Source organism: Pocillopora damicornis, chromosome 9 (genome assembly GCF_964200805.1).
Source record: "Pocillopora damicornis chromosome 9, jaPocDami1.2, whole genome shotgun sequence".
Taxonomy (NCBI): Eukaryota; Metazoa; Cnidaria; class Anthozoa; order Scleractinia; family Pocilloporidae; genus Pocillopora; species Pocillopora damicornis.
Window position 1 is genome coordinate 16,678,039 of NC_142678.1, and position 14,423 is coordinate 16,692,461.

Here is a 14,423-nt window from a genome sequence, read left to right on the forward strand (position 1 = left end):
GCCACAGTGGAGATAATGATCGGACGGGGCTTCTGAGAGACCAGCGGCCCATACTCAACAAAAATTGACAAACCCCCCCCCCACACCCCCCCCCCCCAGCCATATTCTTTGATGATCCACAGTAGCGCAGATTTCTGAGCATGAGCAGTGGATTTTATGCTTTTCAAAGTCGTTAAATCACTGTGTATCCTACGGCGTGCACAATTAATTTCATCTTTCTCGCGCTGAACGAGGGCGTCAGGATGTCGCGGATCTGCTTCCATGTCTCGTCGCGCGCGGAGACACGGCTGAGCTTATCGGCTGTGAAGATGTTGGAGTCATTGGGTTGTTCAACTACGACTAAAGATGGCATCTTACGAAGGGAAACTATGAAGACTTAACTGTATTTCTTACATACTCGCAAACCCTGAGAATACTGTAGACAAACAGCTGAAAAAAATGTAAAATTTGAGCTAAAAACTCTCGTGCATTAGCGATAAGTTTAGAGAGTAGTTAACGAATAAATGTTTTCGTCACGATTGACTGGATTCTTGCAAATATTTATCTCTCAAGATTTCAAAAGTCATTAGCTACGCCAATTAGCACTTGTGCATAGGATCTCGGAATATTCCTACTGAAATGAAGTGGCCAAAGTGGAAAGACTGTTCAGCTAGCATAGGCTTGCACGGCTGTTTATGTTCGACCGCTTTCTAGTGTTCCTTCAGTCGCGAAGCAATTTTGTGTGTGAACTCACGAATTTAGCCCAGGCCATCACAATCTTGACAGGAATTTGAATCAATATCAATATAGTCTGATCTTTTAGGAGATGATTTCATCAAATACATTTTTACTTTAATTGTGTTTGTTACATGCAGTGACGCGGTATGTCTCGCTTGGTCGACAGAGCTGGTAGAATTTGTGGTAAATGGCAAAATCTCGGGGCGAGGTACTTTAAGTACGAATCATTACCCCTTTTTGCGACCAAGTTTTAGCCAGATCCACCGTGTTACAAGTTGTAGTGAAGAAAGAAGGTAGAAGGGACAGTTTCTGTTTAAATTTTTCCACAGGCCTTAATCTGCACTCTTAATAGATCTCTTGACGATCCAGATGATAAGGTACCACTTCGTACCTTGCAGACGACGTCATATTCAAATGTTAATGAGGAACCTCACTCACACTTACGTCGATCGATTCTTTCTATTCTTTTCATTCAACCTGCAATTTAATGCGAAAATCAGATCAATCTGTTTAACAATATTCTGCTAAGCTGCGAATGAAGTTTATGTGCGGTATGAAACGGTGAAAAACGCTGCACAAGCGTAAGTGACTATTATATCTGACATGACAGTGTGACAAATTTCATTGGAAAGATTATAGATCATGCGTTTCTTTGTGCTCTTTTCTCTTCTCTTTTATGCTCTTTGACGCAAATAGTAACCGCCCAGAAAATTACAGTGTTCCCAATTTTAAACAGGAAAAAACCAAATGCCTTCTCCGTAATTTTCGCAGTGTCATTCATGCAGCGTTACTCTTGTATCCCAAACAGAAATAGCAATGCTACTGATAACAAATATCGATGACCCCTTTCAACCCGATAACGAGGTCAGATATAAGAAACAATAGGATGTTCGTTTCTCAAAACAAATCATGCAGACTGACTCCGCAGACTCACCTTATCATTGGGCAATTCGATACGGTCAATTTACATAAATTGCGATTTCAAAGGCTATTGTAGTTGTAACTCACTTAGTTGCTCCAGTGCACGCAAATCGGTTTCTGGTCGTCGCAGCAATACGAGGTGAGTTGAAGCTATTACCAGCTAGAGACCTTGATTCCTTTTTATTTACTGCAAATGAACTGTGGCGTGACTGCAATGATGTGAAATTCAGTGTTCGTGATGTCGACTATTTCTGTAAACAAAGGAACAATACAGATTTAGCCGAGTTCCCCTTCTCTTACTCTAGACTCACTAAAACGCTGCAACATTCAACACAAAGAGAACCTGAACGATGAACGTCCTTCAACAAGTTCTTCCAATGGAGGAATTTGCTCATCCTGCCAGCATCGTCTCTATTTTGCTCCTTGTAGTTTTGTTTCTTTATTGGTATGGAACGCGTGGCTTTGCAAACCTCAAGAAGCTAAATGTTCCTGGTCCCAAGCCTCTTCCGTTTATCGGCAACTTTCTCGAAGCGAGAAAATACGAGGGAATACAACTCATGCACGTTGACTACATGAAACGGTACGGCAAAGTATACGCCATCTGTTTGGGCGAAAAACCTTCACTGGTCGTTGCAGATCCGGAGTTACTAAAACAGATTATGATCAAGGATTTTCCAAACTTTCGCAATCGTTTTCAATTTATGAAGCCGACTCCTGATTTCAGCAGAAACGTTTTCAATGCAAGAGATGACACATGGAAGAGAATCCGTAACACCCTGACTCCTACATTTAGTGCTGGGAAGATGAAATTGATGGTGCCACTAATCGAGACTTCGTGTAATACGCTAATGGAAAAACTTGATAAAATTGCTGATTCAGGTGAGAGATGGAGTATTGCAGAAATTGTACTGTAATTCTCCTAAATTATGAACTGTTTAACTGAGAAAAAATCTGGAACTATTCGCAAAAATCGAATATCTTAAGAAACGACAAACGGTAGGAGATTACGATATTGTTTGATAGCAAATAGATTCGTCAAAGCCTGGCCTAACGTCACGAAAGCTAGTCACGCAATCCTTATCACTGCGAAACGTCATCTCACTGTAGAAAGCATATTTTATTATTGCATCGAAAGTCATCTTAAAATAATTGTCGGTCTGCAACTGATAAGGCCCAGAAAACTTCAACAGCGTTAGCCGTTTAAAAAGTTTATTACCCATCATACACTGCAAGCATCGCGCCTAGGCTCCTTTTCCAGGACATTCGAATGACATTGGTCCTCATGCTCCGGTAATCACTTTGGAGCTATTCGGTGAAACTTTCTTTTTGGACAAAGTTTTCTCTTTTGGTGTACTTGCTCGGGTGGTTACAAAGATGTGCGCGCTCTGACTGGTCAAGGATTGCGTCATATCTTACTACTATCGCCCTGAGCGAGATGTTTACAGCCAAAGTCAATAGAGGAGACTACTAATATAACTCTGACATTCCAAGCTAGGGCGTTGCACTTTTCGGATTGAACTGGTCGCATTCAGCTTCCTGTTAGACGATTTGATCCTGTTAAACATTTTTTTTGCACTTTTTCTCATTCCATCGTCCTGCGAATTGTTATTTTCTTACTCTAGATTACGTTTAGCCTGCAAACCATACTTACTTTTCGGATGATTTGGTGTTGAGAAATTCGGCTTCAACACTCGATACTCTCTAGCCATAAGATACGCGTGAAAAGCACTCTTACTCACATTTTCCTTTTTCTTTATGAATTTTATGAACAGGTGAGACTGTAAACATGCTTGACTGGTTTAGTAAGCTGACGCTCGAAGTCATTTTGTCGACTGCCTTTGGCGTGGACGCAAAGATTCAACTGGGTGAGAACACCGAAATGCTGGAGAGAGCGAAAGCGATCTTTAAAGTTCCAAACACTGTTCGACAGATGGCTCGCCTTCCATTTGGCAACTATTTAGTTAGGCTGTTAATGCGGCTTTCAGGAATTAAAACGAATTATTTTAAAGGCGTTGTCAAAGAGATCATCAAGTCCCGTCGCCAGCAGGGGCTCAGTGTGCGAAAAGACCTGCTTCAACTCATGATGAATGCTAATGATGAAACCACGGTCGAAGGTGTCAGCAGGCTTTCTGATGAAGAGATTGTAGCACAATCTATTGTCTTCCTATTAGCTGGATATGAAACGTCGAGCAACACGTTGGCATTTACCCTGTATTTCCTGGCTGTAAACCCAGATGTACAAGACAAGCTGAGGAAAGAGATTAGCGAGGCCCTCGAGTCTAACGCTAAGAAACCTTTGTACGATGTCGCCCAGAATATCGAGTTCCTCGACTGCGTCATCAAAGAGGCGCAACGATTATGTCCGCCAGCTGCCCAAATCAACAGAGAATGTTCTGAAGATTATGACCTCAATGGCATCCACATTCCTGCTGGAACGGAGATAATCATTCCAATATACGCCATACATCGTGATCCAGATGCCTGGGAGGAGCCGGAAAAGTTTGATCCGGAGAGGTTCCGTGGACCATCCAAAGATGCACGCCATGCCTTCCAGTTCATACCATTCGGTGCAGGGCCAAGGAACTGCATCGGAATGAGGTTTGCTCTGTTGGAAATCAAGGTTGCCCTGGTCAGGATTCTGGTGAAATACAAGTTTGTGCAGTCACCCGAGACACGAGTTCCTTTAGTCATACATGCTGGTGCTACTTTGTCAGCAAAAGATGGTGTGCGTGTTAGGGTGGAGTCCGTAATTTGAGAGTGAGCAGCGGTCTTGAACACCTATTAGAAGTTCTTGTATACACAAATAATTCCACTGAAAATGTTTATTACATAGATGCGCCTTTGGTTGATTTATCTCTTCATGGATTATACGTTAGAGCACTTTGAGCGCTTATCGATTGCAGAGCAAAATTAAGAGAAAATAAAGCAACTCCGAATCACTTTCGACCTCGAATTGAAAATTGCTCTAACCATGCTAACGACGAAGCTATGATACACAATTAAAAAGATTATGGACTCGAGAACTTGAAACAAGAATCAGCTAGTGTAGTAAGCAACACTCTGGCATATGGCGAGGAAACAACTCACGGAGAACTGTTAATTAATGTTATGTCGTCTCATGGATGAAAATAACACTCGAACGAAATAAGCAAATGAAATAAAGTTAAAAAAAAACAACCTTTTGCACTCCGTTTTCTCTGTTTTGCAAGATGACAAGAGGACTGAACCAGATTGACTTTTTTTTTAACTTAGTCCAGCACTGGCATAAATGCTGTAAGGGTGGCTTATCATTTCCCTTTTGTGAGTGCTGTGACCCAGTGAAGGTGGGGAACAATCGAGAAGTTAGGCGACTATTACTTCTGAGGCATCAACTTGGCTTCCATAGAAATGATTAATTGCTAACTGCCCTTAAATAGAAAACTACGAGGTAAGTTGCAAAATTATTTGCCTATAATTTCGAACTATTTTAGCAAAACGAATCGAGCCTCCGGTGAGTAGTTTCCACAGCCTCGATTTTTCCCTGAGAGAAGCAACGTGGCGTTTGAACGTCGGCGCATATGCAAATAAAATGATTTAAAGTGTCTTAGAGAGAAACCAGACAGAGCGCTTTCTGGCCTCAGAACAAAGCTCTCACAATAACATTCAGTGACACGCCCAAATCAAAAAGTCAAAATAACTTAAATCCGTATGATTTGTTAATAACTCTCCGAAGAAAGCGGTAACTCAACAGAATACTCTTAGTTGGAGAAAAAATCTGACGTTTCAATTGATTTTCAACTAATTTGCATAACAGCGGTTGTTTCTGCCACGGCTGACGAAAAATCAGTGAGCCAATTGACTGAGCATGCTTTTCGTTTGATCGCTGTGTTAGAAGAGACGCACGATTTAAAATGTGGGGACTACTTTGGCAGACTAAAAACAACGGTCAACCGCCGTGAAAGTTGGGTTTATCCAGTAACATGACGCGTTTGAACGGCTTGCGAAAATGGTTGATTGATTGTAAAAAGGGTAGTCAACAATCTCTTGTTTGTAAAGCTGTACCGGAATGCTATTCAAACGCCAGTCGCTTAAAACTAAACTAATTTCCTTTCTAAGTAAAGATCAAGCCTGGTTCACACTCAGAACACAAGTTCAATCACAGATACTACCAACATCACTTGTATTTGAACTTGACTCTGCTGTTGCTTTGCAAGTGTGAATCAGATTAAGACCTTATGCCCTCCTCCCTTGTAAAATTACGCTCCAATCAGTACACTAAAATGAAACTACATAGTCAAAGTTTTATTCAAGTGTCAAGCCAAGTATAAAAAAAAAAATCAAAAATAGAACGTCAGGCCAGTTTAGTACTCTTCTCCTTCCTCTTCGCCTTCGGCATCCACAGAATCCACGCCCACTTCTTCATAGTCTTTCTCCAAGGCAGCCAGATCTTCACGGGCCTCAGAGAACTCTCCTTCTTCCATTCCTTCGCCCACATACCAATGGACAAATGCGCGCTTAGCATACATCAGATCAAACTTGTGATCCAAACGAGCCCAGGCCTCTGCAATAGCTGTGGTGTTACTCAACATACAAACTGCACGTTGCACCTTAGCAAGGTCACCACCCGGTACAACTGTGGGTGGCTGATAATTGATGCCGACCTAGAAACATCGAGAAGATACTCACTGAGAAGATGGTCACAGAGCATCCCTTAGGGATGAACCAAGGGATTGGTAGTCTCCTAGCAAGAAAAATCTTTCCAGTCAAAGTTCTTTTTTCGTCTGGCAGTATGCTTGTGTAATTTCTTTAAAAAAACAAAAGCAGGACAAAGATAGAAGAAAGGGGAATTGACCATTTTTCACGGTTAAACATGACAAATTGAAAGGAATTTTTTTTAGTTAAGATAATCAAAGACGTTAAAAGCCCCTCTCTCTGATAAGGCCCCATGTCTGTAGCCTGAAGATTTTCATCTACATAAACGGTACATCTTTTCATTTTAAGAGATTGTCAGTCGACTTATTGGATGCCCTATACAATGATTACACTCATATAGATGTAACCCAACCTTAAATCCAGTTGGGCACCAATCAACAAACTGAATGGTCCTCTTGGTCTTGATGGTGGCAATGGCAGCGTTAACATCTTTAGGAACAACATCACCCCTGTACAACAGACAGCAAGCCATGTACTTGCCATGACGAGGGTCGCACTTCACCATCTGATTGGCTGGTTCAAAGCAGGCATTGGTTATCTCAGCCACACTGAGTTGTTCATGGTAGGCCTTTTCGGCAGAGATGACAGGTGCGTATGTCGCCAGAGGGAAGTGAATTCGTGGATAGGGCACTAAGTTGGTCTAAAATAATCCAGAGAGATTTTCTGAAGTTTATTTCAAGTAACTTGTAAGTCTATAGAGTTGCATGATCACTTCTGGCTTGCTCATGAAAAACGTGAAAGGATTTTTCCTCAACATGGTGATTCTTCCCAAAATAGGATGAATATTTACCGGTGATTGAATCGACTTTACGTTCTTAAGGGTGAAAAACTCAGTTTCCAGATATACTTCTTTATTGTTTTGGTGTACAAATTATCCCCTTTAAATAGGAGAAATTAAGAAAAGATTCATCGAGGGGCAGAAAGAGATAGCTAAAAACGTTTACGAAGTTGATGACGCAAATTATAACCTTGAAAACAACGATTCGAGGAACGTTCCGAGTCGATGTCCTTTAAATTTCGTGATTTTTCCACAAATTATAGATCAAACTGTTCCATACACTCAATACTTTCTACCTATCAAGTTTTTTAAATTTTACTTTAAAAACCCTCGCTTCCAACCACCGCAAAATGTACCGTGAACCGATGACATGACGCTCGTGATTAGTGCCAATACAGGAATAAATTGGGTAAGTTTGGACCATTTTACCTTTTAAACGAGCACCATGATCTATCTTTCTTTCTGTGTTTTTCAAAACAGACATTGGAAGGGAACATTTCAGGAAAGTTTAGAACAATTGTTCCACAAATTATAGATTAAAACTTTTTTTCTAAGAAACTACTGTAAGCTTGACACCCTGGGAATAAATACGTATTCACCCACGCTTGAAAATTAGAATTAAACATTAAAAAAAAAAAACTATCCTATACCTGGAATTCTGTCAAGTCAACATTTAGAGCACCGTCGAATCGTAGAGAAGCCGTGATTGAGGACACAATCTGTCCAATTAGTCGATTCAGATTGGTATAAGTGGGCCTCTCAATGTCCAAGTTCCGGCGGCAGATGTCATATATGGCCTCGTTGTCCACCATGAAAGCACAGTCAGAATGCTCAAGTGTGGTATGGGTGGTAAGAATGGAGTTGTAAGGCTCCACAACAGCTGTTGCGATCTGTGGGGCAGGGTAGATAGCAAATTCAAGCTTGGACTTCTTGCCATAGTCAACTGACAGCCGTTCCATAAGCAGTGACGTGAACCCAGAGCCAGTGCCACCTCCAAAGGAATGGAAAATGAGGAAACCTTGCAAGCCAGTGCACTGATCTGCCTGAAAAGCATAAAAAATACATCCATTCACTATGACTAAACCCACTTTACAGGTGAAAATAATCAGAGGCCCAATAGCGAAATGAAATAAACTGAAAAAAATGATTACTCGTGGTTAGAGTGACAGAGAATATTAATGGATCATCCAATGCTGCTGCTTGCTATTATATTATTATTATGGGAAAAAATCCAATGATCACAGTATAACGTAGTTTTCAGGAATCCTTTTTAAAAACCAGACTTACTTGATATAAAATCTATAACTACCATTCCCCGTTTAACACGAACCAGTCAAAGAGTGCATCAGCAGTCTACTCTCTCCTACTGAATGAAAGTAACAGCTTGAGCCAACTGTTAGCCGCAATTATCCATGATGATCAGTTTTACAAAGGCAATCTTACCAGTTTGCGAATCCTGTCAAGGACAAGGTCAATAATTTCCTTGCCAATGGTGTAATGGCCACGTGCATAGTTGTTGGCAGCATCTTCCTTGCCAGTGATTAGCTGCTCAGGATGGAATAACTGGCGGTATGTACCAGTGCGGACTTCATCTGAAACACAATGAGGAGTTGGTTAATATATTAACCTTTTGCCCTAAGAGTGATTTATCATTAGCATCTAAAAACAAATTCTCCTGGTAAGTACCAGAGAAATTGTATAGGGAACAGTTAGGAGAATATGCATACTGATGTAAGGATTTAAAGGGTTAAGACGAAATTGGAATTGATAGCTTGCTTATGACCATTGCAACTTGATCACGATAGAGAATTTCATAGATAAACTTCCTATTGCAAACATATTGTTAATATAATACAAAGATCATCATATTTCACTCATCTGGAATTTCTACAGATACATCTCAAGTATACTTGAGCTGTGTGGAGGCACTTAAACACGTAGGGCTGGTCATGTAAATAAAGTTTAGCCGTTGTTTAACAAAACCACGTTATAAGGACTTCTAAGCCATCTACAATATAGCCGAACTTTCGATCTGAATATTCATTTTTGTGCAAAGACATTTATTCCATTGAATCATTGTGAAAAGACATTTATTCCATTGAATCAACCATCTTATAGAGAATCCTTGAGGCTCACTGCTTGCGCAAGACCGAGGTTTTGGGATAGACCTCGTGTAAATAACCCGCCCATATATTCCTCCTCACCCAATCTATGTTGTAAATTCAATATTTATCGCTTATAGTTGGAAGTAACGTCAAAATTCAACTCCTTTTGAAATAATAGCTAAAAATTTGAATAATTTTTCCCATTATAGCGAAATCCTGAAATCATGACACCGATCCATAGCAACCACAATCGTAATAAAAATATGAATACCAAATAAAAAACGAAAGTGCTACAGAAACTGCACATTTACACGCTAAAATCCATGAGACATATTTCCTGTTTCACACCAAACACATTTTTGAGCGAGTTTCTTGATTTTTGGCGCTGTCGTTAGAGCAAATTCGCATTGGAGGACTGTCTCCATCGTCTAATGAAAGCTGGCTTATACAAAACGTAGGGCAAACGACGACTTTTAGGAAAACTAATGACTCTGTCGATGAAATCGTGAATGAAAAATTTCAAAGTTGGTTTATCTCTGAACATACCGACTACCGTTGGTTCCAAATCGACGAAGACAGCGCGAGGAACGTGCTTTCCAGCTCCAGTTTCGCTGAAGAAAGTATTGAAAGAATCATCGCCGCCTCCAATGGTCTTGTCGCTCGGCATTTGGCCATCAGGCTGAATCCCATGCTCCAAGCAGTACAATTCCCAACAAGCATTACCAATCTGCACTCCTGCCTGTCCAACGTGAACTGAGATACACTCACGCTGCGAAGAAACGAAAAAGGAGTCACACAAAAAGCATCAAAACCTCTTCCTAACTTACAGATCGTAAAATGAGATCGCGCGGTCGGACAATAGGCTATTTCTTTACAAACGAGTCCAAACCAACCGAGAAACAAATGATGAAGAAAACTAAAACGAATCACTAAGGTTAAAGAAGAAATAAAACTTATAAAAATTAAGTGTCTAGGACTAATTTCAAAATCCTTTGAATTTGAACGCGGCTATTGCTGAAAAGTAGCGTATTTAAAGTCGTTTCGTGATCAATCACAGATTATTTTCCTCGTCTGAAATTGACACCAGTTCTACTTCAGTGACATGTCTGCTACTGAGGAATTTAACTTACCATTGTGGATAAATGTTTTTATGACTTCTTGCTTTGAAAGCGGTGGAGAATTTCACAAAGTTTTCTCGTAGAAGAAGTAACGACCCCTCCCAAGAAAACCAACGAAAAATGATGACGAATAGGCGCTCTTTGTTCTCGTCATCACTCCTCATGTTCGTTAGGTACACGTCAGAATGACCTCTTTGTAACCAGGCAACGATTTGAACTCTGAATCGAATGAGCGCGCGAGAATAAGGCTTTTGTTGAATTTTGGTTTTGTAGGTAAAATCGTAAACTTCAAAGTCGTTCAAATATGTGTAGGTTAGCCTGTTGGCTGAAGAGATTCAGCGATGGTTGTTAATGAAGTTTTAGTTGTTGCTGCTTTTTTCCATGACGGAAAATTGTGGAGCAACAAAATTATTTCACCGATCTTTACTGACAGCTGGGTTACAGTACCATTACTCTTGACTTTGGGAGGCTCGAAAGGGTTTTTCGTTGTTGCAGTGTTTGTGAACGATGGAAGATTACAAACAAGGATATTTAATGGGGTGGGCAAACTATGTCTCTTTGCAACTCTATTGCTGGGCTATACTCTGAGGGTACTTGTGGCGTCATATCAGTTACCATGGCAATGCACAAGGTCCACAAAAACGTCCACTCAATTTTAGTTTTTGTAAATTATTTGTTTCGAGCTAGAAACAAATGTATTTCGCAGATTTTATTTCCGGTTCGCGCAATTTCAAGCAACATTTAACTTCCGGTGTGCTGATTTTGATTCTACACACGCCACAACTAAGATGCACGCGTCAGCTGAATGAATCAAAATCAGCACACCGGAAGTTAAATGTTGCTTGAAATTGCGCGAACCGGAAATAAAATCTGCGAAATACATAAGTTTCTAGCTCGATATTTTGTTTGGTGACCTATCTTGATTTTATGCATGCACGCACCATTCACGATGGCACTTCAAATATAAAAGTTTCGGGAAAAAAGTATTAAGTAGAATTTTCTGTAAGCCATAAATCGCATTTTCTTTAAATATATTTAATTCTACTGGATAAATTTTTTCCATACTGTCTGAAAAGTTAAAGAATTTAGGGAACTTTCCGACAAAGAGATAAAAATGGTAGGTCACCGAATTAGTTTTTCAGATAATTTACAAAAACTAAAATTTAGTGGACGTTTTTGTGGACCTTGTGCGTTGCCATGGTAACTGATATGACTTCATAAGTACTCTCAAAGTATAGCCCAGCAACAGAGTTGCAAGGAGACATATAGTTTGCCCACCCCATTGAATATCCTTCTTTGTAATCTTCTATCGTTTCACAAACACTGCAACAACGAAAAACCCTTTCGAGCCTCCTTAAATCGCATATGAAGTGTCACTTGCATTTTGAAAATCAGACCAAATTTCAAGTTATGCGTTGTTCCGAGTTACAAATCGTAAGCGATGTTACTTTGCATATTATAAATTGAATTTGAGACGAAATCGCCAACGCATCATTAAAAAAGAATTAGTCAGTGCGTTTTTATTTGGTGGGTCTAAAACGCAGGTCAAGATTGGCGGGTCATGAGTCGCAAGTAGCAGGTGGTGTGTCATAGTTCACGGGTCGTAGGTTGCGGATGACTTATTACTTTGCCAATAGTTAAAAATGCCTCTCTAAAGTAGTGGCGTAAAGGAAGCATTCCAGTTAGCGCTAAGGGAACCAATAATTTAGTAGTGTTCCAGTGTATAGTTGGAAACGATGCAATAATATGAGCGCGCTATGATGTTAAATTCCAACATCTAGTAGATTTTAACCAAAATCTTTAGATTATTTCCCCTCAATGTCCTTCCCTGATGAATGATTTAGGCTTGACCCTCATCAATTATCACCTGATAGAACTCTTTAGCTCACCATCATATGATTAACCTTTTAAACCACAATAGTGACTATCATCTAATTTCTCCTTACAATATCACCCCTCAATCAAACATTAATGTCACAAGAATAGAGGAAATGATCACCAACTTAAGAAGCTCTTAATTGTTAAACAAATTCTCCTTGTCAGCACCTTAGGAAAAGTATAGGGAATAGTACAGAGAATATTTAAATGAATGTTAGGGTTCAATAAATATATGTAGACAGTCATCTATAAAGAGACATGGCTCCTCAAGCTCAAACAAACAGCAATGTGTTCCATTGATGTTTGAGGGGTAAAATTCATTCTATATTCATTTTTTAAATCATGTTACATGGATTCAGAGTAAACCTGGGTTTCCTTAAATTCCTTTTGTTCTGTAAAAATGTTGACCATGAGAGATAAATCTGGACAAGAAGGTTTTTCCATAACTTTTTGTCTTATGCAAAGTGATTTGATATTTCTATCATACCTAGATAGTGTCCTATTTCATGCAGGATTTTCTTCTTGTAGTGCTCCACATCAGCTTTGTTGACACTCTCTCAGCAATTGTTTGAAAATGTCAGGGCTGTCTGAAATTCTTCAACACAATTTAACTGAATGTTCTTTAAAAACTTCAACAGATTTTATTCACAGAATCCTCTGCTCAAGATAATAATGATTGTTCATTATCATGAAGGTCTTTAGAAGATGGTGAAGAATCAGGAATTCTAGAATAGGGGTTTGCAAATTCAATATCTTGTTTAGCAACTGTTTCCTTTCCATGTTTCCTAAGTCTAGGATCAAAGAAATCAATCCAGGAATCTTCATAGGGGGATCATTTTTCCTACTATTTTCCTCGCAGTGCTGTAAAGAAAGTTTAATTTCTGAATTAGGCACTGGTTTGTGTGTAGCTGTTGGTTTGGGGTTCTAATATGCATGCATACAGGGGACAAACTTTCTTTGATTTGAAAAAAAAAAAAACCATCAAAAACTGCCCCCAAATGTCTACATTCTTGATCTGCTCCACACTTGCAGTTGCAGAATACAGAGTAAAAAGACCCATTTGAATCAAAAACAAACCAGAGCCTGTAAAGCATCTCACCTTCTTGAGTTTTTTCTTTGTGTTGGTATCACCCAAGCCACAAATGCACAAAAAAAAAAAAAAAAAATGCTGCCATCAAAGTTCTGAACATGCCCATTTGTTCACAGGTTATATTCTTCAAATGAGTGCTAGGAGGATAGCATACTTTTACCATAATCAGCCTGAATCATTATTGAATGATTGAAAATGTCACTTGAGTAGTCATTGGACAATCACATCATTTAGAAAGGGTCCAAGATTTTTTATCCAGCTGAAGAGGTAAGGCATCTTAACAAACATTCATCAATGAACTCATTTGCAAAGTCAGGTTGAGTAGAGAGGTCCATAAAAGGCTTTAGGATTTGAACATTCCACACAGAAATATATAGACAGGATTAGCAGTAGTAAATGTGGCTTGTTGTGAGGATGAATGCTTGGTAATTGTAAGTTTATTTGCAAAAGTTTGGGAACCAGTCATGGTAAAAGAGGATGAAGTCAGTTGCTTAGCAGCAGTAATTTTAGAGCTGGAGCTTGCTGCTCAATAACAGAAGAGGATGGTGGTTACTTGGAAGTAGTAGGAGTAGAAGCTAGGGCTGGATTCTAAACAGACCATGTTCACTTGGTAGTAAAAATATTAGTGCTTGGGGCTGATTGTAGAACCCAAGATAAGGATGGCTTTTGCCTGGCAGTAGTAGGGGTAGTAGCTGGGGTTAGTTGTTCAACCCTTTCACTCCCAGGATCTCATCAGTAATTCTCCTTCCAGTCTGCCATACAATTCTTATGATGTTAGTTTGGAGAATTTGGTATTAGATCATCAAATAATCCCCTAATTGATATTTTTCTCCATTCTTATCACTAATCTGCTTGACATAGTATTAATAATGTAAGGAGAAATTCTGTCTTGGTCACTCATGGGAATTAAAGGGTTAACAGAAGATGGTTGCTTGGCATCATGAGGCTCAGTTGCTGGAGTAGATTGTTTAACAAAAGATGGTTACTTGGCAGTGGTGGGTTCCAGAGAAAAAGTTGATTATTTAACACTTTTTTAAGTAGGTGAAGATAATTCTTTTGTGTTGGTTGGAGCTTGACTAAGTTGCTCAGCTCAAGTACATTAGTAATTTCAGATGGTGGTTTGA

The 14,423-nt window shown here is 39.6% G+C and overlaps 2 protein-coding genes and 1 long non-coding RNA gene across 4 annotated transcripts; 1 reads left to right on the forward strand and 2 right to left on the reverse strand.

The window, feature by feature from the left end:
• Positions 1-366: 366 nt before the first annotated feature.
• LOC149040403 (uncharacterized) lies at positions 367-2,122 on the reverse strand. Of its 2 annotated transcripts, none has more exons than XR_016179487.1 (3): positions 1,982-2,122; positions 1,726-1,889; positions 367-1,194 (listed from the first exon to the last, which is right to left on the reverse strand). It is a non-coding gene; the product is annotated as an uncharacterized LOC149040403 (long non-coding RNA). The 2 variants fall into 2 exon arrangements; XR_016179486.1 differs by having other exon boundaries at positions 1,652-1,889.
• On the forward strand, positions 1,654-4,491 carry LOC113672447 (cytochrome P450 3A24). Its single transcript, XM_089181284.1, has 3 exons — positions 1,654-1,777; positions 1,944-2,517; positions 3,411-4,491. The coding sequence occupies exons 2-3, from the start codon at positions 1,989-1,991 to the stop codon at positions 4,391-4,393; spliced, it is 1,512 nt and encodes a 503-aa protein (XP_089037410.1). The 5' UTR covers positions 1,654-1,777; positions 1,944-1,988; the 3' UTR covers positions 4,394-4,491.
• A 1,407-nt stretch (positions 4,492-5,898) lies between these two features.
• Positions 5,899-10,456, reverse strand: LOC113672446 (tubulin alpha-1A chain). Its single transcript, XM_027188726.2, has 6 exons — positions 10,344-10,456; positions 9,760-9,982; positions 8,552-8,700; positions 7,759-8,151; positions 6,683-6,970; positions 5,899-6,278 (listed from the first exon to the last, which is right to left on the reverse strand). The coding sequence occupies exons 1-6, from the start codon at positions 10,344-10,346 to the stop codon at positions 5,979-5,981; spliced, it is 1,356 nt and encodes a 451-aa protein (XP_027044527.1). The 5' UTR covers positions 10,347-10,456; the 3' UTR covers positions 5,899-5,978.
• Positions 10,457-14,423: the final 3,967 nt, after the last annotated feature.